General features: G+C 30.3%; 2 protein-coding genes across 3 annotated transcripts; both read left to right on the top strand.

The window, feature by feature from the left end:
- The first annotated feature begins 271 nt into the window (after window positions 1-271).
- LOC115876326 lies at window positions 272-20,409 on the top strand. Its single transcript, XM_030892062.1, has 17 exons — window positions 272-297; window positions 1,543-1,913; window positions 4,235-4,330; window positions 4,781-4,921; window positions 5,015-5,196; window positions 5,258-5,389; window positions 5,454-5,561; window positions 5,645-5,909; window positions 5,971-6,185; window positions 6,817-6,839; window positions 10,568-10,854; window positions 12,861-12,999; window positions 13,254-13,434; window positions 15,787-15,932; window positions 17,432-17,652; window positions 18,359-18,571; window positions 18,806-20,409. The coding sequence occupies exons 2-17, from the start codon at window positions 1,787-1,789 to the stop codon at window positions 19,009-19,011; spliced, it is 2,682 nt and encodes an 893-aa protein (XP_030747922.1). The 5' UTR covers window positions 272-297; window positions 1,543-1,786; the 3' UTR covers window positions 19,012-20,409.
- A 236-nt stretch (window positions 20,410-20,645) lies between these two features.
- On the top strand, window positions 20,646-25,923 carry LOC115876271 (pseudouridylate synthase 7 homolog). Of its 2 annotated transcripts, none has more exons than XM_030891981.1 (8): window positions 20,646-20,758; window positions 20,812-21,438; window positions 21,497-21,969; window positions 22,049-22,252; window positions 22,314-22,488; window positions 22,721-22,931; window positions 23,006-23,157; window positions 25,453-25,923. In XM_030891981.1, exons 2-8 carry the CDS (start codon window positions 20,904-20,906, stop codon window positions 25,860-25,862), a joined length of 2,160 nt encoding a protein of 719 aa, XP_030747841.1. In that variant the 5' UTR covers window positions 20,646-20,758; window positions 20,812-20,903; the 3' UTR covers window positions 25,863-25,923. The 2 variants fall into 2 exon arrangements, with proteins under 2 accessions (XP_030747841.1, XP_030747842.1); XM_030891982.1 differs by having other exon boundaries at window positions 20,650-20,758; window positions 20,815-21,438.
- The last annotated feature ends 1,816 nt before the right edge of the window (window positions 25,924-27,739 follow it).

Raw genomic sequence — 27,739 nt, 5'->3', positions numbered from 1 at the left:
CACTTTCCAGGGGGTACGCTACCTCTGTTTGCCATCGACTATATTAAACGGAAGCCCACCTAATAAAGCACGGCTTGGCTCGGCTTATATTTTATTTTGTTAGAAACAATTGTTTACAAATCACTCGTGAAGTCTGTTGGTTCGGTGATAAGACCAAATTATCACTGTCACCCGAGTTAATTAAGTTTTTTCTTAATATATTTTCGCGCTTTATTGGCCCAGATAGGTTGAACGGGAGCTAGAATCAACAGAATGTGATTTGGTGTACGATGGATAAACAATATTATCAGAAAAAAGGTAATTTTAATAAAAAAATCGGTCAGATTCACGAAAAAATGCATTTTCTTTGGAGAAAATGGCTTAGAAATTAGTCAAAGTATTCCGGGGAGAGATAAATATACCTGTTGAGTGTGAAAATGAGATAAAAAAAACCCGAACAGCTTGATTTCGTGCGTATACAGGGTTTTTTACATAAATTTTTTACATAATTTAATTGCTTTCATTTTTGAAAATTTTTGTATTCCTTTTCATAAGTTATTCGGGATTTAAATGAAAGTAGTTTGGATATGGCGTTTGTCGCCTCAGCCTGAATATCTGTGGGTAATTTACTTATTTCGTTTTGAGCCATTTCTGGCCCCAATTCAATCAGCAATCGACACGAAAGAGAATTAAAAAATATTGACTCAAAACTGACAACTAAAGAGACAGCTTTATTTATTTGTCAAATTACGTAAAAACCATATAATATTTCTTCTACTCGTAATAAATTCCTTGAAATAATAATTTCTGAATATTTTTTAAAAAAGAAACTCGCTATGGAAAAAATATTGTTTTATACACGACGATAAAATTGCATTATCCTCTCCCGAAATTAATGAATAAATACCATTTTGTATAAAAAAATAACTATACATTACCCTAAACTATACATTACTATTTTCCGCATATTTTATAAGATTTGAATAAAAATTTTAAATGAAAAACCAGATACGTTGCTTTTTCGGAACACTGTGTACCCCTTTATAACGACCTTTATTATAGAAAATTCCACCTATAATTTTATTTATAGGCGTAGATAAATGTTATACCTTTTTATCCCTTTGCCATAATTTATTTTAACCAGCAGCATGTACTTTTTTTCCTTTTTCTATGCCACCAAACTTACCGTAGTACTTCCCATAAATATCATTCGACATATTAGAGTCAAAGGGTTGGCTTTTTCAATAGAAATATTTGAAGGGGATTGGTTACGATCGAAAATTTAATGTTTCGAAAAAAATCGGAACACAAAATTTATTTATTCTATTTTTCACAGTAGTTATCTTTCCAGGACAGATGTGTTAGCAGTACGCTATATTAAAGTCAGAGTTATTATGTTTTAAAGATTTTGTTTAAAAATAGTTATTTTTTATACAAGACGATAAAATGGTATTTTATCGTCGACCAAAAAGATTAATTCAGGAGTTAAATTAAAAAGATTAATTCAGGAGTTATTAATTCAGGAGAGAAAAAAGTTTAAAAACATATTTTAACCCCCTAAAGCCATCTAGCGGACATCCACCACACCAAACAACCCTCATAAATCCATTTCTGTATTTCTACCCTTATATAATCGATTTTATCCGTGTCATTATACTATTTCAACCCCTATGGGGTGCGCAGATCCAATATCACAGTGTAATTTTATTACACTTGCCTTAAAAAAAGGGTTATTGTGTCCTTATTTTGGACACCGACTGCAAATTTTCAAGAAAAAACGGAAAAATTTGCGTATTAAATAAAAGAGATGCCTTCAGAGCCGGATTCAGGGCTTCAGCCCAACGAAGAAAGGCCAAGAATTTTGTTTGTAAGTCCTGGAAATAATTTGTCTTGGCCTGATAAGGACAGAAACATCAGTTATCATATTCCTTCAGGTAAGTTTTGTGTATTTTTTGTTTAAATTATAGAATACCGAAGTGAAACATGTTACAAATTGACAAAAATAAATTAAATTAAACAAATTTAAACTGCACAAACGCTATTGTTTTCAGATTGTAGTATACCGAGTGCGTCTCAAAAGTGGCTCACCCTTATAACTTTTTTATTTCTTCAGATGAAAAAACGAGATTTGGTATGTTAGTATATGACATAAGTTAGGATTGATTGACGTATTCAATTGTTTTCGATCACTTCCTGTTTCACCGGAAATGACTACAACTTTTGATTTTTAAATGGCACCCTCGGTATTTTTTTACTTTATTCGATAGAAAATGTCACTTTGAATAGAATGATATATCATATATCAACTTTTGGCATTTTCGTATATGGTTTATTTGAAATTGTAACATGCAGTTCATAACGACAATTTGACTCGAAATATTAAGTATGTGGTACTAAATTATTCGTAAAAAATGCTTTTCCTAAAAATGCTAATGAGCCACCATCGTTCCATTTGAAAAAATTGAGATATGATTAAAAATACGATTTGAATGACAAGACACTAAAAATTAGTGTTTTTAACACAATCATGGCACTCTGATTGAAATTTAAAATACGATTTTTTTAACGGGATTGCGAAAAGTTGACATATGAGATGTCATTCTCTTCAGAATGTCATTTTCTATCAAATAAAGTAAAAAAATACCGAGGGTGCCATTTAATAATCAAAACTTGTAGTCATTTCCGGTGAAACAGGAAGAGATCGAAAACAATTGAATACCTCAATAAATCCTAATTTATGTCATATACTAGCATACCAAATCTCGTTTTTTTATTTAAAAAAATAAAAAAGTTATAAAGGTGAGCCACTTTTGAGACCCCGGTAGATCATAGAAATAATTTATTTATTTTAAATTATTTTTTTTGAGCTCTCTGTATAAATATGTAGTGTATTTTTGTCAGTTTATATACTATGTGTCCTATTTTTAGTGAATATTTAGATATACCTGTGGTTTATTTAAAATGTCTAGGTGCGATTTAAAATATGCATTTTGACAATATTGCTAGAGTGTGTTGTAATTTTTAAGCAATGTCAAATAAGCTAAGAAAGTATCTTAAAATTTAAAAATAGAATCAATTGAATGACTTTACTACAGACACACTAATTTTACACTAAATATGGCCATGTCACATATACAGAGTGATCTATTATATTACAAAAATATCTTTTTTTGTTTAAATTACTGCAATAAGTCTGTTTAAGCTTATTGTCTAGGTTTAAAAAAGGCTAGTTTGTAAAACTTGGAAAATAAGTTCGTTATAATAATGCTTTTATTTATTCACTGTTCTAATAAAGAATATGCATTCCTTCGGAAACTCTCTATTTATTTATCTAGTAATGCTAAAACACTCTATTTGAAAGTCGATTAGAGAAAATAGTATGATTCATTGGCAAGCGATGTAAATATTTGTGATCAGGTAAAATTGTGATGTAAGTAGTTTGCCGGCGGCGGGTCAGTAGTAGACGGGCCGGCCGGCTGTTGTGTTGTGTTTTGTCGCAGAGCTGACATTTGGGGGTTGCGAGTCTTTTGACTATAAAAGTTGCATGTCGTTTGACTGTAAGGCAACGGGTCTTTGGACCATTCCTCCCTGGTTGCAAGTCGACTGTAAGGCAACGGGTCTTTTGACTACTGAGAAGAAAACCTCTTGTGACGTCTTGTCTTCGAGGTTGGTCTTGAGAGTTTGAGGTCTCCCTTGTCTTCTCGATTGACACGATGCGGCGTTGGGGTAGTGAGGTACCCCAATTAGCCTATTCGATTGGGATGCCAATCTGTTTAGCGGCAGGTTTGCGTCCGGGGGAAGCCCCTATACTATTTCAGGTGACACTAGCTAGTTGTTGAAGATTATTAACCAATAAATCCGAATAATATTTGAATTAGACCGAAGATATAGAATGGGATATATTGAATAGAATGTCAGTGACGTCAGTGGCTAGGGGGCGGAGTACTCCCGAGTGAGTTTTACTATTTAACTTACAATTTTATCCAGATCAGTAAATGTTTGTTTTGTTATTTTCATATACAATGAGAGAGTGCTTGCCAATGACCACCTAAATGGATATTTGAGGTGAATTTGCATTGTGAGACCCGGTTCAGTAAGCCCAAGAGATAAGCGATTTTACAAGTTTTATACTACAAGCTTGACTAACAGTCTTTCAAACCATATTGTACTATTTAGCTTATTTTACATTGTCTTATATGTGTTTATTTACCCTGCAACCTATTTTTTCCTAAAAAAAATCGATGTTTTTGTGCAGTCTGTGACGATTTTTATTACGCCAGCGACGGGCGTAAGTTTACTGAAGAGATCAGAAAACTTTTTGATGTCTTTTTTGCAAATTCCACCAGTGGAGGTATAGAAAAAAAGCTCTTTCATGCTTAATTATCATTCGAAAGACATCAAGAACTAGTTAAAAACAATAGAATACCGTTTATTTACATCTGATAAACATTTAGAACGATTATTGGTTTAGTAGTATGCTGTAATATTATGCTGCTTTACTGAAATAAGTATGTTCATTTTTTAATCTTGCAAAATATTTTAGAAAAATGTTTTTGGAAAGTTTAAAAGGGCTAGCTTGGATAGGCTTCTTTATTTAGTTGATACTTCCAATTTTTAGTTGATACATAGTTAATAGATAGATATGTGCTCAAAATATAAACAAAAATACAAGAATGTCCAAAATATTAAAATTTATTTTGAGTACGTAATTTATTCAGTAGTAAATCATTAATTCAATTTGAGTAAATTTGGTTCTGTTCCATTCTAACACATTATACTTATCTAGTTTTGCTTCTATAAGGTACGTGGTGGCCTTGGTGCGACTACTGGAAAGATCCTCAACACATTTTGTACCAACTGGCAAATGTCTGCTTTGTTCTGGCTTACTCGTCAACATGCTCCAAAAAAGGAGTACTCTTCATGCATTGCTGGCTGATATTTGGTAAGTATACAATAAAACTGATAAAAATTTTTTTAACCAGATGTATTTTAATGTTATTGTGGCTGATTTCTGTAATTTTAAATACAATTTAAGGACTAATGTTATTCTCAACATGGGCCTGGAACATTATATGTGCCCCAGATGTTTTTACATGGAACTTTGCCTTTATGCTGATGAATATGGCTCAAGTTTTCCATATTTTGTACCAACTAAGGCCTGTGAAGTTTGACCCAGAGCTAGAAGAAGTGTACCATACTCTTTTTGAACCGTTTAAAGTAAAATTTTTATTTTTTTTTGTATTAGATGTCAAAGTAAAAAGTTTTTATCATATTCTAGTTATCAAGACTTCAATTTAAACGGATGGTAAGTCCGGATTTTGCCCAAATCATGTCTCTCCATGCTGGAGAAGCTTACGCAGTCCAAAATTTGACCAGGACAGACAGATTGGGTCTTTTACTATCAGGAAAAGTAAAAAAAAAAACGTTGAAATTAAATTGTTACTGACCAAATAATACTAAAATTTCTATTTTAGGTTAATGTATTATCAGATAATCAATTCCTGCATCCAATATTACCGTGTGAGTTTATGGATTCACCTGAATTTGAATCTAGCAGAAATACAGTGGATGATAAATTCAAGGTATGTGTGTATTTAAGTGTTATGACTCTTATCCCTTTTAATATTATCAATAATCAATGTGTCATTGTCAATATTTGTTCCAGGTGTCAATTGTAGCTGCCAGTTCTTGCAGATACCTCTACTGGCAAAGATCTTCCTTGGAATACCTTTTCGTTAAAGACACTTACATAGCAACTGTCCTAACAACACTAATTGCAAGAGATATAACAACAAAACTTTATGCGATGAACAATAAAATTGTTACAGCTAAAGGATCACATCTGGATATAAGACTGCCCAGCATAACATCGTCACTGACCTCCGGAGGTGAATACAAAAGTCCAATAAGGACTAAAAAAGCAAACGGAGGTATGACTATTGTCATTTTTATAGTTTTATAACTCTCTGATCAAAACTGATGATGTTTTAGGTATGTGTAACGCATCCATAGAAGCGTTTTGTAACGAGAATACCACTCCGAAACCAAAAATCTATGATAAATTTAAAGAAAATGGTAACGTTTCCCAGAATTGTTATGTCAGTGAGATGGAGCCACTGACAGAGCTTCCGTCATCCGATGATCTAACTTCCAATGACGTGGAAAGCTGGTTGGAAACTAGCTCTAAGTATCATAGTTGTGAAATTGTAGATATGGATTAAGAATGGATCGTATTTATATTTTATATAAAATTATATGTGATAGCAATCCGTATTCCTGTAGTTTTATTTATAATTTTTATTTATCCTTAAAATTCTTATAAATTCAGTTGAAAAGTAAAACTAAAACATTAGTGCACCACAATACATCAAAATACATTATTTTTAATACTATGTTAGTATCATCAGCAGATGATAACAGTAAAGTATTATACAGGGTGAGTGCAAATACTTTTAGGGGAAGTATATTTCGACACCAGAAGCACGTCTGCGAGGTTTTTTCGCGAAAAATAAATTTGAAAATTTGGATTTTTTTACTTTTTAGTTAAAAATATAATTTCTTGATAATATGGAAACATAGGTAGTAGATTAAATTTACAAGAAAGAAAACCCAGAAGAGATCCAGTGGTTTCTCAAAATTTAAGCAAAAAATCATTTTTTATCAAATTTTTAAAGATTGATTTGAAAAATATGTTTCTTTTATCGAGATCTACCAATCCTGAAAAAATTTGCACTTATTTAAGACTCACCCTGTATAAGCAGATTGAAATATAAATTAGTATGTATATATAAACGAAAATGTCAAAAAAGTTAACACATTATATCTTATTCTATTCAGAATGTGATTTTCTATCAAATAAAGTAAAACAATGCCGAGGGTACAATTGAAAAATCAAAAGTTGTAGTCATTTCCGGTGAAACAGGAAGTCACCAAAACTAACTGAATACGTCAATGAATCCTGATTTATGTCATATACTAACATACCAAATCTCATTTTTTTACCTAAAAAAAAAAAAAATAAAAACTTATAAGGGTGAACCACTTTTGAGAAACACCCGGTATAGACATGACTCGTCTTTACTGCATAAGTTTAAAATTATCAGTTTAAAATAGACAGTTATTACTCTAAAACACGACAATGTTCCATAACATATGAGTCTTATATTACTTTTAACTAGTTTATGCATCCTTGCATGCATATGCAAAGTTATATTAACTTCTGTAATATTCTGGAAACTAGTTCTTGAAAAGATTATTGTAAATTTATCGTGTGATCGAGAAAATAAAAAAAATATGACCTATCGATTTCTGGGACTAAGAATATTGCAAAATATATGCCCCACTAGGCTTTATACGACTTGATATAAAACTTTTATTAGTCTATCTTATCCTCTGATGGAACGGGAATTACATTTTGAATTTTATGTCCCCGCATTAGAGACTTTTTTTATATTTTTGTTTTTATTAGTCTGAAAGACAGCGTGAAATATCGATTATGTCTTGAATTAGTAGAATTATTATAGTAAAGTTTTCAGACAAATAAAATAAATATTCAGAAACCTTACCTTAGAAAACAAAGGTACCCAAAATACAGAAACAGGAATTAAACAGAAACATGGTTGCCATTTATTTATTAAAAAAGTTTTTTAACAAAGTCTGTATATGATTATTATATTATGCTTATAGTATTCTATTAATTTATAGACATTTTTTGATTTGGTTTGGCTATTCATAATAATATAATTCAGAATTAACAAATCATAGACGTCAATTTTTAGTTTTCAAAATTCAATTTGACAACACTGCAGTTGATTATCTAGAAGTTCTTTGCTTGATATTTCTGCTTCGTTTACATTTTTAAGTTTCACATTACGTTTATTTTTAAAAAATAGATTTGATCGTCTATTGTTTTTTGTGTCTTGTCCCGGCCGGGTCAAAGATCGTATTTTAAATCGTATTTTTAATCATATCTCAATTTTTTCAAATGGAACAAGAGTGGCTCATTAGCTTATTTGGAAAAAGCATTTTTTACGAATAATTTGGTACCAGACACTTGGTATTTCGAGTCAAATTGTCGTTATGAACCGCATTTTACGATTTCAAATAAACCATATATGCGAAAAAGTTGACATATGATATGTCATTGTGTTCAGAGTGTCATTTTCTATCCAATAAAGTAGAGACATACCGAAAATGCCATTTAAAAATCAAAAGTTGTAGTGATTTCCGGTGAAACAGGAAGTGACCAAAAACAATTGAATACCGTTAATTAATTCTAATTTATATCGTATACTAACATACTAAATCTCGTTTTTTTGTTTGAAAAAAAAAATAAAAAAGTTATAGGGGCGAGTCACTTTTTAGACGCATCCGGTATACATGTCTATGACTAGTTTACATTAAAATAAATTTTAAATTTTGAAGTCTATATTTATACTAAACAATATACATAAATTTTATAAAGTCAATAATAAGAAGCAATATTAAAAATTAAAACAATTTTTTTTCTCACGCGTATTTCAATATCTTGAAAAAACCCTGCGTAGTAAAACTCTATAATTTATTGAAATTTCTAATAACTAATAAACATAGAAATGATATTTTATCGTTGTTCCCAACATTTTAAAAATATTTACCACAAGTTATTAGAGTATGAAAATCGTTTTATTATTTATTTTTTTTAGATCATATTTTCTTGCTAAATAAAAAACTTTGTAGTTGACGAACAAAGAAGTTCAAACTCGTCAATTTAATCTTCATAATCTTTGCATTTTTTTTGAAAGTCTATTTTTTCATAACTTAGTAAGGTATGATTAACGTTTCTTTAAATTCTTTTTTTGTCTCACGACGATTCATAACAGACACACTCTCTATCTTTCTCACTCTCTCAAATATCGATTACTCGTGTCTCAGACTCGCCGTAGGTAGGGTACACAATGGGCCAGTCGTCCAAACAAAACACTGTAACAGAATCGATCACTTTCAGTTGGAAAAGCTTGCGCTGGGAAACAGTGTCTCTGGGCGTGTCATAGAGTCTGTCACGCTGACTCAAGTTATTTTTTATCTCGGGAAATACGATTCGAAAACACGTCGCAATGATTGTCAGTGTTTCCCTGTGACACTGGCTGGTTACAGTGCAACATGGTAAAACTTGAGATCGTATAAGAGAAAGATATAATCAACTCTTAACAAAATATGCTTTTTGTAAGTTTTTTATAATGTTTTTAATATTATACTTCCTTATTTCTTATCGGAACCTTTTTTTAGAGGGTTACAAAATAACACAAAATTTAAACGTTAATACATAAAAGAATAGTTTAATGTAGCTTAGAATGTCAAGTTTGCTTTGTCAGAAAAATTTAAAACATATTGTTTACTATTAGATCAAAATCTAGAGTATTTCCCTACTATTCAGTGTGCTTATATAATTATTTTTATAACTAAAGCCGCTTTTTTATTGGTTTTGTATGTAAAATTGGTGTTTCTATACATTTCTAATGATATTACATATCCTGTTCTACGTAGATCTTTTGTTTACATTAAGCTCTCTATTGGTGTATTCATTTTTTATTAGTTTTTCTATAAAAGTTTACTAGAATAATTCCAAATATTATGGTAATACTGTTTTACATCTGTTACAAGAATTTAAAAAATGCCAAAAGAAAATTAATTACTACAATTATTATGCTCAAGATTATAATTTATTAGACACATATTGACACTTCTAATTAATGGATGTGGAAACAATAGCGTCATTAGTTCCTTTCAAGGCGTGGTTTATTTTGTTTTTATAATTAGTGAAGAATTATTGTAGATATGTAATTTATAGCATCCTGTTTTTTTGAATAAAATAAATACTTATTATATTGAAAAACAATAACGATGATACCTGCAAGAAATTTGTTATAAATTCGGTCTTTTCAAAATGTCCAAAATAATGTATTATACATTATCAATATTAACCTATTAACCTTACCACAAAGTAATAGAATTACTTGTATGTGGAAAGGAATATAATTTCATTACGACATAATACAGGGTGGTTCGAACTGTATTCCAAAAACTTCGACAGCATATTCTGCAGATAAAAATAAGTACAGAAGTTCGTATAAATGAATATCCTAAATTGCTTAATTTCGAAGATACAGGGTGTAGAAGTTTCATTTTTATTTCGATTTTTTCCGAATAATTTCTGACGTAACGTCAATATTTGGATGGAAATTGGTGTCTCGGTGTTTTTTGACATAATAAATTTGATTTTGATGTTAATATGACTCCTATTTGTAGGAGGTGTCACCTACATGTGTTTTAACTGTTTTAAACAGTAATAACTTTTCGTCCGTACCTGTATAAAACTACCGAGTAAAAAAATATACATTTTCGTGACTTTTTACGCAAAAAATGTCTCTTGATAAAAATCGCTACGAGCAACCGTTCTCAAGATATTTAGAATGACTTTTACCCTGATAACATTTTTATTACATCTTGGTAAGTACAGTTGACGTATATCCAGAGATGAGAAGATACTGGCTGGTATTAAATAAGCTGTTAACAGCTTAATAAATGTTTTTTTTTCTCTTCATTTCAGTGACTTAATTATGGAAATATCTGTGATCCAATCGAGAACTTACGCGACACATTTGGTTCCTGTTAAAACGAATTTTTCTAGATTGAATGTTGTTGATTCGTCAAAAAACTCGCGGCATCAGTTACGCAACGACATGCACGTGGAATTTAATAAAACCATGCCGAAACTGAACGCAACCAAGTCGAATTATACGTATTTGGAGAACTTGGTCACGTGGAACACCAGTGACTTCTACTACAACGTATCGAATAGTTCGGATTTGGACTATGACTATCAGATGATGAATGGTGAGTCTAGACACTATATTCAATATACAATTTCTTTTTTTGAAAATCTCTGGGTATTAAACTAGTAAAAACTTAAGGAGGTATAGGCTTGGTGAATTCTCGGCCGGTGCTGCTACCATCGGAGAATATCGTAAACAACTAGTATATACAATAATAATTGTAACAAAGTATAATTGGTAAAAATTCTAAAAATAAAAATAAAAAGTAAATATTTTGATATCTTCAAGAGGGCTAATTTGTATTATAACTTATTATTCCAGCTAAAAAAACTTTTTAGATGTGTTCAACTACGGTAGCATAGTTTTAATCAATGGTTCTGTTAGTGGAGTTATAATTAGGGCTATTTCGGTTGTAACGATTTTTTTTAAAGATACATAATTATACTTTTAGAAGATGTTCATAAAACATTTAATCACTAGTTGATTCAAAAAAGTATACCATTAATATCTGTAATTAATATTGCAAATTATATTTTATCCTCTTATAGTATATGGCTATTTAATTTTATGATTATGTAACGAGCGTTTTGTTTAGTCACTTGTTTCATCGAACTGCTTGAATCTATTTTTGCCTTTGATCAAATCGGTGTGAGAAACTATGAAGCTATAAAATGTTGTTTCGGGAGAGTTGAATATCCGAGAAAGTTGAGTTATTGAATGTTATTGCCCCAACAACGCCTTAATTATGCTCTCCTTTGTGTGTTAACAATTTTTCACAGCACGAGCCTAGTTCGATACACTAGCAAAAATTAAAATACTTAAATATTACGACAAAATCACGATTTAACCTATTTTTTTATTTTTTGGCTTAAGGAAAATCTTAGAAAAGGAAAACACTTGTTTGAGAAAGATCATTATGAATTAAATCTGATATTCTCTCTAGCTGTTAAGTACGTTTATCAAACTCCTTTTCAAACTTCTGAGTTTGTTTACGAACTTTCAAGAACAACGTCAACACTTCAAGATATTTAATACTGTTTTCTGTAGTCCAAAAATAGAAATAGATTTATTCAAGCTGTATTTTTAGTTCGTTCTAAGGAAGACTACGGAACGGAACTAAAAACTAAAAAGTACGGAACTAAAAACAAAAAAAAAATCCAAAAAATGTTTAGAAAAATTCTAAATTTTCATGTTTTTTAACTGGGACAACTTGCATACTATAATTAAAAAAAGAATATTCAATGGAGATAGGTAAAGATAGAACAGAATAATATTAAAGATAGAATAAATCTGTATATTGCGATAATATTAAGATTATTAAATATTTTTTTATCTTTATACTTTATAAAATACTCAATTTCGGGGTATTAAAGAAGGTTAATAATATCTGGGATATTCCCTCTCAGACAGGAAAAATAATGGAAAATAATAAACCAGAGACCTAATAACATTCCATTAAACTATACGACATACATTTTCCAAGCACTAAGCTCCCGCGCTGTTTCTCTACTTTCCTTGGAAATTTATCGAAGACCGTGGGCTCAGTTTATTGGACTGCGAGGAGGAAAGTAAAGTCTACGGTTGGACCTGGAAACAAACAGATATAAAATAAATTTACGATTCAAAGGCAAGTCCACAAACATGACTTTATTGGAAATTTATAAGATCTTGGTCTATTTTAGGCCAAGTTCTTGGTTTTAAATTTGTCAGAGAATATTGTAAAATATACAGGTTGGTACAGTATCCCAAAAAAACTCTATAAAGGAGATTTCCCTTATTTTTATCTCTTTAACGCAGTTTAACCGCAAAACGGACCATGCTCAAAATTGTTTAGTAGAGACGAGACAAGTTGGCGATTATATTTAATGATCTAAGCAGATTTAATTTCAGGAAAAGAACAATCACAGAATAAAATTCAAAATGACAAATATCAGATTAGAAAAACAAATATCATGATGAAACAATGCTAACTTGTCATTTCAGATTGATTTAATTCAATTATACAAATAAAATACAAATCGTGTATCATGTTCTTTTCAATTATGAAATATTTTTCTATATTTTTAGGTACCATAGATGATTCATCGTGGTCAATGTGTAAAGAGTGGACACCAGCGCAACATAGTCTATTTCAGACAGCTAACTTTTTCTTTGCAGCTGCATTTCTTGTACCGGGCAGCTTCAAACAGAGTGTACTTCTAGTCAGGTGAAATTAACTATTTTATACTTAGAAAAATGACAAGAACAGACAGATATATTCCTAATGACACTGATGAATTTGGCAAACACAAGATGGCTAGTTTAAATTTCTTAGCTCATAGACTACTTAGTTTTCTAGGTGCTAATGTAGAAATATAGCTGGTTGTGTCCCTTTTTTAGTTGATGAAATAATTAGAAAACGTAGATATAAGTTTACGATTTTTGCAAACTTTTTTTCCTTAATAATTCTATCCTTTCCAGAGCTCTACTGTCCTTCGGCTATTTTTTTCTGGCAATCTGGGGAGGCATGGAAGTGTGTGCTCCGGACATCTTACTTTGGAATTCCATCATAGTAGTTTTAAATTGTACCCACACAGCGATGCTCACGTGGAGATTTCTGCCTCCCACGTTAACTCTGGAGTTGACGGAACTTTATATTAAGGTAGGATCACACGTACGTGACTGTTTTACGTTAGTTAGCGTCAAGTTAAATGAGTTTACTTCAGACTTTCTAACTAATAAATAATAAATAGAACAAAGTTATGTTATATTAAGACAATTTATAACTTAAGAATGACCGGATTGATTTTAATGATCTCTGATTTGTTGGTCTCTGTCCCGAATAGCAGAATAACTATTAAAATATCGAAAAAAATATATACAAAATTATTTTTTTAATAAATCAGATTTGGAACTCCGCCATCTTCAGTAATTGACAGCTCACGTCACGCACGCTTACAGTTTTTTTTTTCTAATAATTGCGATCCATCGCTTGTCATTCGTTTTGAAAGTTTAGTTTTGTATTACGAGATTTTCGTTTAAATAAATTGTGTTTTGATACTTTAAGCTTGCAAATTTTTACTAGCAAACCATGCGGTCGAAAATTGTTCTTTTTAGAACCTCTGTTAGTGCAAAGTGAACAAAATTAGCTTAATAGCCGTTGCAAAAAATTCATCGTAACCTTATTAGAATATTTTGAACGGGAAAGCGGTAGTAATGGCCCTTTATGTCACTTAAGTGCTGTTAAAGAGGTGAGTTTTTTTGATGTAAATAAAAACTGTTTATATATTTATAATTAATTTAGTTTTATTTGTTAAAATATTTTGATTAAAAGAAAATATGTAAAAGTAGGCAACGCTGTGCCGGTCAAGCTTAATCACGTGACTAAAAGTTTATTTGTTACGATCTATAGAAAGATATAATATAGAGAACAATAATTATTGACAACAAAAACAAAAAAATTAAAAAATATGTTAGATATTTTAATTTATAGAAGATTGATGGATAGAATTTCTTTTTCCGATTTATGTTCAACAGATTTTTGAGGAAGACTGAGTAAAATAAATATAATAAAATTTGTAAAACAGATTTTGAATGAAGAATTAAAAGGACATATATATAAAAATAAAAGAAAAATCCTTAAAAGACAACTGGATGAACCATAAAATACAGATAGCACGAATCGGGAAATGGCACGTCAAATGTTAAAAGAAAATTGCTATATTTTTAGAATTTTCACGCGATTTTCCATATCATTTAGAGCAAAGTTCGACTTTAGAATATAAAGACATATCTTAATATACATGGAAATTTCGGCAGCATATTTTGCAGAAAAAAATAAGTAAAAAAGTTCGTATAAATGTATATTCTAAAATGCTTTGCTTAGGAGATACAGGGTGTATTAACAAATCAAATTTAATAATACATTATTTGAAAATCTCACAGATGAAAGACTTATCTATATTACAGAGATGGATCCAAAAATTAACGAACATTGTTAGTTTAAAAAAAAACGTTGAACTAACGAATTATTTAGTTCAAATTTCAACCCTTCTGTGGTTTTAAGTGTCTGTCTGGACAAACAACAGATCGATAGATCATTAATGCATATTTTATGTTTGTTACCAAAACAATAAACTTTTTACTCTGTAAACTTCTTTGAAACTGAAATAAAATTATCAAAATTACACATGGTAGGTATATACATTTTATTTTACAAAGTTGATGTATACAGGGTGGTCAAAACTGTATTCCGGACACTTCGGCAGCATATTCTGCAGATAAAAATAAGTAAAAAAGTTCGTATAAATGTTTGTCCTAAAATGCTTAATTTCGGAGATACAGGGTGCAATTTTTACCAAGAGACATTTTTTACGTAAAAAATCACGGAAATGTATATTTTTTCACTCAGTAGTTTTACGGATGAAAATGTATTACTCTTCAGAAGAGTTAAAACACATGTAGGTGGCGCCCCCTACAAATAGGAGTCATATTGACACCAAAAAATCAAATTTCTCATGTCAAAAAACTCCCAGAAGCCAATTTTCATCCAAATATTGACGTTACTTCAGAAATTATTTGAAAAAAATCGAAATAAAAATGAAACTTCTACTCCCTGTATCTCCGAAACTAAACATTTTAGGACATACATTTATACGAACATTTTTACTTATTTTTATCTGTAGACTATGCTGTCACCACGAACTTATACTCGTAGATCTATTATGTCCTCCTTTCTTGAGTTATAACTAATTATACAATCTCAGTGCTTTGAGAAAAGCCAGTATCTGAGACGGTTTTATAGGAGACAGTGTCCTGCTAAAACCCATGATAATCCGAACATTGCTTTTACTTAAATCAAAGAAAAAATTTGATTTTTCTCGGTCATAAGTTCTGAGAAAATGTCTTAGAATCCATGTTACCGATTGAGTCTTCCAGATTCTTGAGTTCTGCTTTAAGTTCATTAATTAGTACCTTAAGGTTATTAATGCTAAGTTCTTACATTTTTTTACAGGTATTTAAGCCACTTAGAGTCAGCAAAAAACACTTCAAAGAACTGGTAAAGGAAGCCAAAGTGATGACGCTAGAAACTGGTGACATCTACGCGGTGGAAGACATAAGTCCTGCAGATGAACGTCTATCAATATTACTCAAAGGCAGGTAAGAATAGAGAATTAGCTACATTATTTTTGTATAAGTACTGTAATATTTCTTCATAGTGGGTCCATCATAATTACTATAGTCTTGATTCCAAAAGAATTTTGAACTTACAATGACAATTTTGGTCAATTAATGTAAAAAAGTAGCCAAAAACAGACAATTTTTCAACATTTTTCCATACATATAGTCATGAAAATTGACGATTTTAATAAAACTACTGTTATCGACTAAATAAAAGACGTAGATTATGAAAATATAGACTATTTTGGACGACGTTACTAGATGTAGGCAAAGATCTAACAGCCATAAAAAATCGTTCAAAAACACGAGTCGGAAAATTAATTTTCTTACAAAACTGGAGCATTTAAATTTTTAAACGCCCTATACCTTCTAAAAGTACATAGAATTTTCTACTTATCCTGAAATTTGCATAATTTTATAACTCTGTTTACTATTTTTTTGAAAGCCTCGGAAATGTGTGAAAAAATAGCTAAAAACAGGCAATTTTCCAACATTTTTTTAGTCATGAAAATTGACGATTTTGGCAAAGTCACTGATTTGGATAAAACTGCTCTTGTTGACTAACCCAAAAACATAGATTATAAAAATATAGTCCTTTTGGATTGTATGAGTACGGTACTAGATGTAGGGCTAAGATTTAACAACCCTAAAAATTCGTTCAAAAACAAGGATCCAAAAAATTAATTTTCTTACAAAATGGGAGCATTTAAATTCTTAAAAGCTTATATACTCTAAAAGTACATCAAATTTTCTACTAATCCTGAAATGTACATAATTTTATATCTATGTTTACTATTTTTTTGAGAGCCTCACATAATATAGCCAAAAACAGGCAATTTTTCAATATTTAGTCATGAAAATTGACGATTTTGGTAAAGTCACCGATTTTAATAAAACTACTCTTATTGACTAACCAAAAGACACAGATTATAAAAATATAGTCCTTTTGGATTGTGTGATTACGGTACTAGATGTAGGCAAGGATTTAATAACCATAAAAAATCGTTCAGAAACAAGGGTCGGACAAATCAATTTTCTTACAAAACTGGGGCATTTAAATTTTTAAACGCCTATATACTCCAAAAGTACATAAAATTTCCTACTTATCCTGACATTTCCATAATTTTATGACTATGTTTACTATTTTTTTGAGAGCCTTGAAAAGTAGGGCCAAAAAACAGGCAATTTTTCAACATTTTTCGATACATATAGTCATGAAAATTGACGATTTTGATAAAACTACTGTTATTGACTAACTAAAACACGTAGATTATGAAAATATAAACCGTTTTGTTCTTAAGAGTTCGGTACCAGATGTAGGCAAAGTTTTAAACTATAAAAAATCGGTCAAAAACAAGATTTCGAAAAATTAATTTTCCAGAACAAGTCCAGAACATTTAAAAGGCTTTAAACTCTAACTACTACTCTAAAAGTATATATGGGAAATGTCAAATACATCCTCATTCGATATGTTATAGGTTGAGAGTGACCTGTGACGACACACATCTGCATTTCATTGGTCAGCATCAATTCGTGGACTCGCCAGAATGGGAGGCCAATCACGAGCAGTCCGATGACGTGTTCCAAGTGACAATCACAGCGGAAGAGGACAGCACTTACCTTTGCTGGTCCAGGATGAAGCTGGAGAGGGTTTTGAGGCACAGACCCATGCTCAAAACAGTCTTAGACTCTGTTATAGGTAATTGTTTTACCATAGACCTCAGCTTAATCAAAGTAATTATCTATTATTATTTTATTTTATCTTTTATCTTGGCACTTTTTAAGTCGCACCTCAGATATGCCCCTCCATTCTGGGGTACATGTTGTGCGACTCCGCATTTTCAAGCTCCAGAAGAGAACTGTTTGATATTCACTGGGACTAAATAGAAGAACTCATTGCTAGGACTTTTTTAAAAAATTAAAAATGTTAACTCTTACTTCCTTATTTATATCTGAATCCGTTTGCCTAATACGTAGGCATGAATCAGCTCTCATCTCTTCAATATTATACAACTCGAAAAAAATGCACATCACCTACCATTTGAAATCAAATCCATAACATCATTTTCTTCATTTCGCAAAGCATTGAAATCTTATTTACTAGACAAGGCTTTCTACGCCGTAAATGACTTATATTTTGATAATCGAATTTGATCTTGTAAACACTGGTCTAATATTTGCTATTAGTGTATTTATTATAAACTTACTAAATATTTTTGAATCTTATTTTTATTTTTTTATTCTTTTACATTGTAAACATTTATAAACGTTTATTTTAAACAATAAGACTGACAATGTAATTTGTATACTTGTTTTGTATTCTCTTTTGTTTGTTTACTTTACCTTTGTCTAAAAATTGTAAAATTTGTTGACAATAAAGGTATTTATTTATTTATTCGTATTAGGTAAGGATATTACACAGAAACTGTACGCTCTCAACGAGCATCTCAGTGGACTTAATGATGAGAGAAACAGAGGTAAAAGAAACGAAATATGGGCAAAAACGCACAATAGAAGCATGTCAATGGATGCTGTCAACACCGGTACCACTGGATTGGTCAGATCGCAAGCTTATAAGTCAGCTGTGAAGAACTGTAATCCTTTTAGTCCTACAAACAGTAAGTGTTGTCATCTGAACCGTCCTAGAACTCTGCAGCGCATGCGCAAATGAAATAATATCTTCATATTTCCTTCTGCGCATACGCATCACAGTTCTAGGACGGTTCAGAATCGGTAATAACAGGAAAACGAAAAAAGCTTATGTTCTTTTATATTCAGGTTGCCACTGACTTTTTTTCTCATGTTAGCGATATAATTGTTGTGGGTTCAATTTTTTTTCTATACTTTTTCAGTGGGCTCCATAGGAAAACTGCAACAAAACAACCACCAACAGAGCTGGGTACCGATAGTTGTTAGTCAATTTCCAACAACTTCACCATTCATCACTCAAAATTCAACAAATACCACCAAAATACCCGAAGTTCATACACCACAAAGAACCAGATCATTGAAAGGATCGAAAAAAGACAGGGAAGTCAAATTTCAGGCTGAAAAATAAAAAAAATTCAGATGAAATATATCCAAAAAATCGAGAAAAATAAGACTTGTTTTGAAAAAAAAATTCTATCACCTTGTATACATATTTCAAGGCAAATTTTTATTGTTTTTTATAATTTATTTTCTTTATACGTCTAAGAACTATAATATCTGCAAAAATACTTGCATATCGATAGTTCTTTCCTTTTTCAGGTGTATAGTCATCAAATTTTTCACTCAAAATGAATAAAAATATCCTCATGACCACTCACCAATACATATTGAGTTAATTTCTTTATTATGGACTAAAAATTTGCTTTTATTTTTTGTTATTACCAACATTTTATCACAAAAAGTTTGAAAAATATGATTTTTCTCCATATTTCAACAAATTACAAACCAAAACAATTTTATTATTAATCACCATCAGTTCAAGCATCAAGTGTGCTTTGGAATGTAACTCTTCTTCTTTTAATTTTTTCGTAAACTTATAATCATAGTTCCAGGGGCCAACCTTGCCTACTGCGAATTGTAAAAAGCCTTATATTATGAAATAAAAGCTTTATAACGATCGTACAGGGTGAGTCAACTACAGAGCAATATTCATTATCACACTTCTATTGAGAATTACGAATTTTTAAGTGTAACACCCTATTTTTATGTATTCTGCGTAAAATTCTATAACGGTTTTTGAAGTCTGAACATTACTCTATTCGTTGATTCATCCTGTATGTATGATATGATCGAATATATTCTTGATTTTAATTACTTATTTAGTATATTCAAGATTTATTCGATTATAAATATATATCTACGTAAAAAATGGTCTAAAAGACCAACCAAGCATAATATTGTGCCTTTAGAACCAAAAAATATATATTAAAAAATAACCGTACTTCATTTTTGACCTGCACAACTTTTTGTTGAAACTTAGCAGCATACAAACTACATGTATATTATTGTGTAGCTAGCTAAATGTCGTATTTACATGTATACTCAATATAACAAAGTATCTATACAGGGTATATTAAGAATTATATTATTTAGTGCCAAACCCCTATATACTACGATGTTAAAAAATTATTAAAGTATTTTTTAAAATACCCTGTATTATATTTTATACATACACATGTTACTGGGTGTTTGTTTAGTCATAAACTGATGTCATATTATTATCAATCATAATATAAGTGTTGTAAAACCATATATGTAACATTAAAATAATTAAAATATATAGAGAGACGAAAATTATAAACTGAATTAATATATAATTCCACAACTTGCCTTCCAAACATGTAAACTTTATATATATTTTATAAAACTAAACCTCCAGGTATTGCAACTAATTCGTTTTTATATAATTATTATATTTAGAAAAATGCAGTTACTGTAAATAATAGAGGTATATGTTAATATTGTTTATAGATACGTGTACATATTTATATTTGTATGTTTATATTTGTCGTGTTTATAACATTATATAGTTGTGATGTAATAAAGACTTTTTGAAAACTACGCATTCGCATTTATTCAAATTCAATTCTCTTTATTCCTCTTTAATCCATATGCAACTCTTAATACACTCAGCGTGTATGAAAAGTTGCATAACCACTTCAATGAAATTTGTGATTTTTTGGTTGCCTAAATAAATATATCAATTTTGACATGTCAGAATCAGAATTTTAGAATTATTGTATCCTGTTTATTAAAAATATAAAGTATTTAAGAAATATAACTGAAAAAAGCAATAAGTTCTGTTTAAAAGAATAGTAAATATTGTTGGAATACACTCAGTGATATTATATTGCTTTATTCTTTTTAGCAGACAACGTGTTTCTTAAATAATACAAGTAACCTCAAAATCCAATATTTTTATTACCTAAACACATTTTTCTATAATAAGACTAAGTTACAATGCCGAATAAGAAGCAGCATCATACAAGAAGAGGCTTCAGAGGAGGGAAAAATGTTACCAATAAATATAACACACCCAAACTGACAAAACAAGAATATTGTAACACAGAGCAGCTTGTCGAAGAGGAAGTTGGTATAACGCAGTATCTCAGCGAATTAGAAGGCTACCAGGGCGTGATTAAGCAGAGATTTTCCGATTTCCAAGTAAACGAAATCGATTTAAACGGTAGAATTGCCAAACTGACCAATACAAAAATGCCGGAAGGTTTTTCCACCAAACTACAGAAGTTTTCGTATAAAGAAACTGAGAAGAGTCCTTGTGATAAAATACCTCAAGAGACTTGGGAGGCTGTGAGAAACCTGATGAATACTTCTGAAGGGGAATCAGTTATTCTAGATGCACAGCTTTTAAGTAAAGATGATAGACGTGAGATTCATGAAAGTATGAAGAGTTATTTCGGACAAAAAGTGATTCCTACGACTATGGAGAAGGATGGTAAAACAGTTATGGAGTTTAAACGGTGTACTAAGGAATGTTAGTACTATCTAGATTATTAGTTAGTTAGTTTTTTGTAATTTGTTAAACTTTTTAGTGGTAGATAACAGGTTTACATGGCCTAAAGATACACCTGAATACGTACATTTTATTGTTTATAAAGAACTAATGGACACAATGGAGGCTTGCCATAGATTAAGCCAAGCTATCCGGGTGCCTGTACAAAAAATAACCTACGCAGGGCTGAAAGATCGCAGAGCGAAAACTTCCCAGTGGTTCAGCATTAAAAAACTTATACCCTTCAAACTGTTTAAAAAAAGAGTAAGAAATATAAGGATTGGAAACATTGAATTCAAAGATAAACCTCTAGCTTTGGGTGATTTGAAAGGGAATAGATTCAGGATAGCTTTGAGAAATGTCCAGGCCGATGATGAGTTAATTTTGAAGAGCATGGAGCATGTTAAAGAGAGTGGATTTATAAATTATTACGGTATGCAGAGGTTTGGAAATAATAAAGAGGTTCCCACTCATTTGATTGGAGTGAAATTGTTGTTAGGTGAATGGAAAGAGGTAGGTATCTTATTTTTAAAGCTACTATGACTGTTTTTTTTTGGTCTCACAGTAAATATTATGACATTTATATTTTTAGGCAGTTGATTTAATACTTAAGCTTAAAACAACAGATAACCTCGAGTTAGATATAAACAAAATTAAGAAAAAATATGCCGAGACCGGTAGTGCAAAAGAAGCACTACAGTTGGCTGACAGAAACAGTGACAGTTGTATAGAACTGTCATTACTAAGAGGACTTGCCAAAAGTAACACAAATGATTACGTGAACGCATTAGAAAATGTAAGATTTATACTTATTATTCTGTGTTTTAAGATATTTATTATTATTTTTTCCTTTGAAGATTCCTAGACCTACAAGACTCATGTATATTCACGCTTTTCAAAGTTTGATATTTAATAAAATGGCATCGTGTAGGATAAAAGAATTCGGCGTGAAACCGGTTGTTGGTGACTTGGTTTATGTTGATAAATCAGTAGAGACAGAGGTAGAGTCGGATATAAATGACATGGAGACAGGTTAGTCTGACATTATTTTTTTTAGTTTTTCTCTTTATTTATTTTTCTTTAATATTATTTGTGCCATAAATACTAAATTCTCCAGCCTTTATAAAAATCACATTTTTCTCTTGAAATATCGGTAATTAAAACATTATATCTAGTTTTGTCTCGCCCTGTATATAGATACTAAGAAATTTAGCCCAATCTAGTATGATAATTTTGAAGAATACACGGTCTAAAATATTTTTAGATGATACGGAGTGTAGTGATGCAGAAGAAAAATCTCCTAAGCCTGCTGTTAAAGCATTGGCAGCTGATGATCTTGAAAATTACAGTGTTTATGATATTTTACTGCCATTACCGGGATATGATATAGTTTATCCTGATCATATGAAACAGTTTTATCAAGAAGCTATAGAAGAATGGGGATTGAAATTAGAAATGCCTAAACAATCTGTAAAGTATGAGAAAATTGAGAATAAAAATTATATTAATGTTAACTAAAAAGCTAATGAATATTATTATTATTTTTTAGGACATATAATTTAGGAGGAACGTATAGAAAAGTTTTAGGAAAATGTGAGGATTTAGAATGGAAAATAATGTATTTTAATAATCCTACAGATGATCTGATTAGGTCAGATCTTGGAGAGCTTACTGGAGAAGAGGAACCTAAAAGTATCGAAAGTAAGTTTATTTTATTAATTTTACATTATTTTTTTACAATATCATTTGCTCTTATTTTCCTTTTTTAATTATTTCTGAAGCAGTAATACGAGGTTTTTCACTCTGTTTCTTCATTAAAAAAGGTTTTTAAATTCTAATTTAGATAGAAATATGAATACTTTGGGTTAAATATATTTTAGGTGTAATTTCTGTTTAAAGTATTTTCTATTTTCACGCATATATAAGCGGTATAACCGGAATTGGTTTTTATTTTGCTTACTTTAAATAGAAACACCCTGTATCGTTTATGCTTTTTTGAATTTTGTGTGTAATAATGTTTTATACCTTCTGTTTTTGAAATATTTGTAATTTTATGCCAAAAATTACAGTTGTAAAACGAAGGAAAATTTTACATTTTTTGGCATTGATTTTTTGATATAAATTTATTTTGCGAGGTTTTTCACTCTGTTTCTTCATTAAAAAAGGTTTTAAATTCTAATTTAGATAGAAATATGAATACTTTGGGTTAAATATATTTTAGGTGTAATTTCTGTTTAAAGTATTTTCTATTTTCACGCATATATACGCGGTATAACCGGAATTGGTTTTTATTTTGCTTACTTTAAATAGAAACACCCTGTGTCGTTTATGCTTTTTTGGATTTTGTGTGTAATAATGTTTTATACCTTCTGTTTTTGAAATATTTGTAATTTTATGTCAAAAATTACATTTGTAAAACGAAAGAAAATTTTACATTTTTTGGCATTGATTTTTTGATATAAATTTATTTTGCCTGTTTTTTAAAAAAAGGTTGTGATATAATTTTATATAATTTTACATAATTTTATATAATTTTATATAATTATATATAATTTTGTATAATGTCATATAATTTTGTATAATTATACAGGGTGTCCCAGAAATAAGGGCAAGTATTTTAAGGTGTGGTAGATCTCGATAAAAGAAACATATTTTCTCCTTATCGTTTTTCAAATAAGTCCAAAATAACGGAGTTATTTTACTTTGAAAATTTCCAAAAAAAAAATGATTTTTTGCTAAAATTTTGAGAACCACTGGATCTTTTCTGGATTTTCTTTCTTGGAAATTTAATCTACTACCTATGTTGTGATGATTGCAGTTAAAATACTTGCCCTTATTTCTGGGACACTCTGTATATAAATAAAAATTCTGAAACTAGTTGAACTGATATTATTAGTTTGTGTTTAAATTAAACTCTAAAAATACTCTAAATAAACAAAGTATTTGTTTATATTTTGCTTGGATATGTTTAAGGATATGTTGGGTCAACAAATCATGTACAAGTTTGTATTGGTTATGGTGGGTTCATACAGCCAAATAAAATAAAATAAGAATAAAATAAAATAAAATAAGAAAGTTGGTTATATGGGATACCGTACATGCGTTCATACAGCCAAATAAAATAACAAATAAAATAAGAAGTCTTTATCTTTTAACTTCTTGTTTTATTTTATGTGAAAACGGCTTTGCGCACGCTTAATTCTAACCTACAAATATTTTCAGTTTGGATTTAATTTATTTTATAATTTCACATAAGTAAAATGTATAATATAGTAGGCAACGAATAAATAAATATACTATAAATAGTAAAATTACTATAAACAATCGTAAAAGTTAACTTTTATCCAGCCTCATCGTACTGCGCATGAGCAAATATATATTTCTTATTTTATTTTATTTGACTGTATGAACGCACACAAATAAGAAGTCCTTATTTCTTATTTTATTTTATTTGGCTGTATGAACAGGGTTCGGAAAACTACATGTTACTTTTAAAAACTACATAAACTACATTACATGTAGTTAATGTAGTTTATGTAGAGGGTGTAGTTTATGTAACCTATGTATGTAACTTTCAAATATCAAAGGTTTGAGGTGAGGTTATAAGAAGTTGAAGCTTTAAAAACACATAATGTATTTAAGAAAACGGAAGAAATATGGCTTTAAATATAATATTTACATCATATTATCTCTATTGCACCTCATACAAAGGAAAATTATTCATAATATCAATACATAGTTTATTAACGTAGGTTTCATGTAGATAATGAACTGGAAAAGACGTAGTTTTGAAGAAAAACTACACGTAGTTAATCAGGTAAATTACGTCTTAATTAACTACTTCCGAACCCTGTGTATGAACCCACCTAGTCTTCCTTTTATGCACGTCTATGGACATGTCACTTTTCTATATTTTTCTTATCTATGGCTGTTTTCTATATTGCTGGTTGCATAAGGACGTTGTGCTAACGGACTCAAATATTTTTTTTTCCTCAGATGGTACATACAAGGCTGTGATAGTCTCCTTTAATTTAAACCCTTGCTCATACGCGACGATGGTATTAAGGGAAATGATGAAACAAAACACATCGAGCAATCATCAGTCTCTGTTAAATAATTACGCGGATACAGAGGACAAAAAAACAACGCTTAATCAATCTTTTGATAAAAATAAACCTACTAAAGTTATAGAGGAGATTACAAATGGTGTGTTAGATTCAAGTAAGGAACAAATAGAAGAAATTATTACATTGCCAGGGAGTTTGTTGGCAAACAAAGAAAAGTACGAAGACTTTAAGAATAATCTTTTTAAAGACTTGCTAGGTGATAATACTGAGGAGGAGGGGTCGTCGAAACGTTGTTTAGAGAGTGAAGAAATTGATAGGAAGAAGCTTAAAACTGAGTAAAATGTTGCAATGTTAAAATGTATGTTAAAAATAAATATGTTTTTTATATAATACAACCTTATTTTTGTGTTTCTTTATCCCTTTCAATATTTACTATACCAGAGGTCGGCAACCTTTTGAGCTGGAAGAGTTGAAAATGACAAATTACAAAATTACAAGGTTTTTAAAGACTCATAATGTAAATTACTCTCAGATAAAAATTTATTTTTAAATATATTTAAAAAAGGGCGAATGCGCTAGGAACAGAGGAAGAATAATAAATTTTCACAGGCATGTTATATTGAGTACAATTTTGGTACAATTCAGTGGCGCATCTAGAGATTGAGTTTGGGAGGGGTAGAAGCAATATACAGGCTTGTTCACCACATACGACACGGAGTATTGTAACTAAACGATTAGATTTTTACAAATTGTACGTTTTGGGTTCGTTGAAGGACTATTAGAGCTACAATTTAAAAATATTTTTACAAGATACAGAGTGTCCCGAATGTGTAAAAAATATTATAGTTGTATTTTTTTAAATGGAACTCCCTGTATATTATTCTATTTTTAGATTCTACGATTAAAATAAAGGTAAATTTGATTAAGATTTATCACACTTAAACCTTACCGTTTTTGAAATATTTTCAATTTTATAAAATTGCAGTAAAAATGTTAAGGCTTCATTTCTCCAAGGGTATCAAAGTTTTTAATACTAAATATTTACTGAAGATTATTTATTGATCAGATATTGTGTTGCAATAATAAAAATTTTACGACCTTATACAGAGTGTCCAAAAATTTATATTAAATAATTACTAGCTTTAAACGGCAACAACTTGTTTAATTTAAATGGAACACCCTATATATTTTACGTGAATCAGATGCACAATGTAATTTGTGTTTTATTTGATAATATTCGTAGTTCTGCCAGTTTTACAACACAAAAATTTTTGTATCTCGTTGGTATGAATATAACTTTAAGTTGAGACAAATATAAATACGTTAGAGATATCATTCATCCTGAAATAACAGTTACTTATCTACCTCAAGCTGGGCCATCGCGTCAGCTTCAAGATCCTCCGTACCGTATATTATTGCTATATCACAGGTAGTTTTATTTATAAAGGTTCTAACGAACGAAGGAACTAACGTCTGGGATCAGCGCGACCAGGTGATTTCTTTAAAGATTTTATAGCTGCAGCAGCAGCAGATGTGCTTTGTAGGTTTGGCGCGAGCCAAATGACAAAGACTATTTATCACGTCGCGAGACAGACAGACAGAAGTTCGTTTGGGTGTGGAGAACCGGAGCTTTTTCGGCTCGTATTTTTGATTTTCGAAAATTGAAAATGACTGATGGTAAACGCATAGAGAAATTTTGATGACGAAACGATGACTTGAAAGAACTCTATATATTTTCATTAACCAAAATTGGAAATTTTTTTGAATAGGATGAACTTTTTTAGTAATTTTTTATGGCCGTTTTATTACAATATTATCAGGTGTTTTTGATATAATAAACTACTGTTGATCGAATAAAACGACGTCCAAACCAAACCAAACACTTTTACTTTTACACTGGACGCGCGTTTCGCTAACCATGTTAGCATCATCAGCAGATGATTATAAACTAAAGTACAATCTACAAGTTGAGCATTTATATACTCGTTCAGTGGGCACCGAGTGGGCGTGGCAAAATCTAGCCAACCGAGTCAGAGCCCACTGAGCGTAACAGTTAGATTTCCGCCACTAGAGTAGTAGGAACAAAAAACTTGAAGAAATTGGACCGTTGACTCTGTTCATACTATCTTTACATTTATTAATTCTGATGCTTTCATATGCATCTAATTGCCTGTAATTTGAGACTTGTTTAATTAATTTTAAATTATTAAGATCTA

This window comes from Sitophilus oryzae, unplaced genomic scaffold (genome assembly GCF_002938485.1).
Source record: "Sitophilus oryzae breed Bouriz unplaced genomic scaffold, Soryzae_2.0 scaffold_1430_pilon_pilon, whole genome shotgun sequence".
Taxonomy (NCBI): domain Eukaryota; kingdom Metazoa; phylum Arthropoda; class Insecta; order Coleoptera; family Curculionidae; genus Sitophilus; species Sitophilus oryzae.
Note: the sequence above shows the minus strand (reverse complement) of the source record. Positions and strands in the feature narration are given on the sequence as shown.

Bases quoted from the DNA above. Each gene is read 5' to 3' on its own strand.
- LOC115876326 (XM_030892062.1), top strand. From the start codon at position 1,787: ATGCCTTCAGAGCCGGATTCAGGGCTTCAGCCCAACGAAGAAAGGCCA. The intron at 5,390-5,453 runs GTAAAAAAAAAA...TTTCTATTTTAG, and splicing joins GTCTTTTACTATCAGGAAAA to GTTAATGTATTATCAGATAA. The intron at 6,840-10,567 runs GTAAAACAATGC...TCTTCATTTCAG, and splicing joins GTGATTTTCTATCAAATAAA to TGACTTAATTATGGAAATAT.
- LOC115876271 (XM_030891981.1), top strand. From the start codon at position 20,904: ATGCCGAATAAGAAGCAGCATCATACAAGAAGAGGCTTCAGAGGAGGG. The intron at 21,439-21,496 runs GTTAGTACTATC...TAAACTTTTTAG, and splicing joins TAAACGGTGTACTAAGGAAT to TGGTAGATAACAGGTTTACA. The intron at 22,932-23,005 runs GTATGAGAAAAT...ATTATTTTTTAG, and splicing joins ATGCCTAAACAATCTGTAAA to GACATATAATTTAGGAGGAA.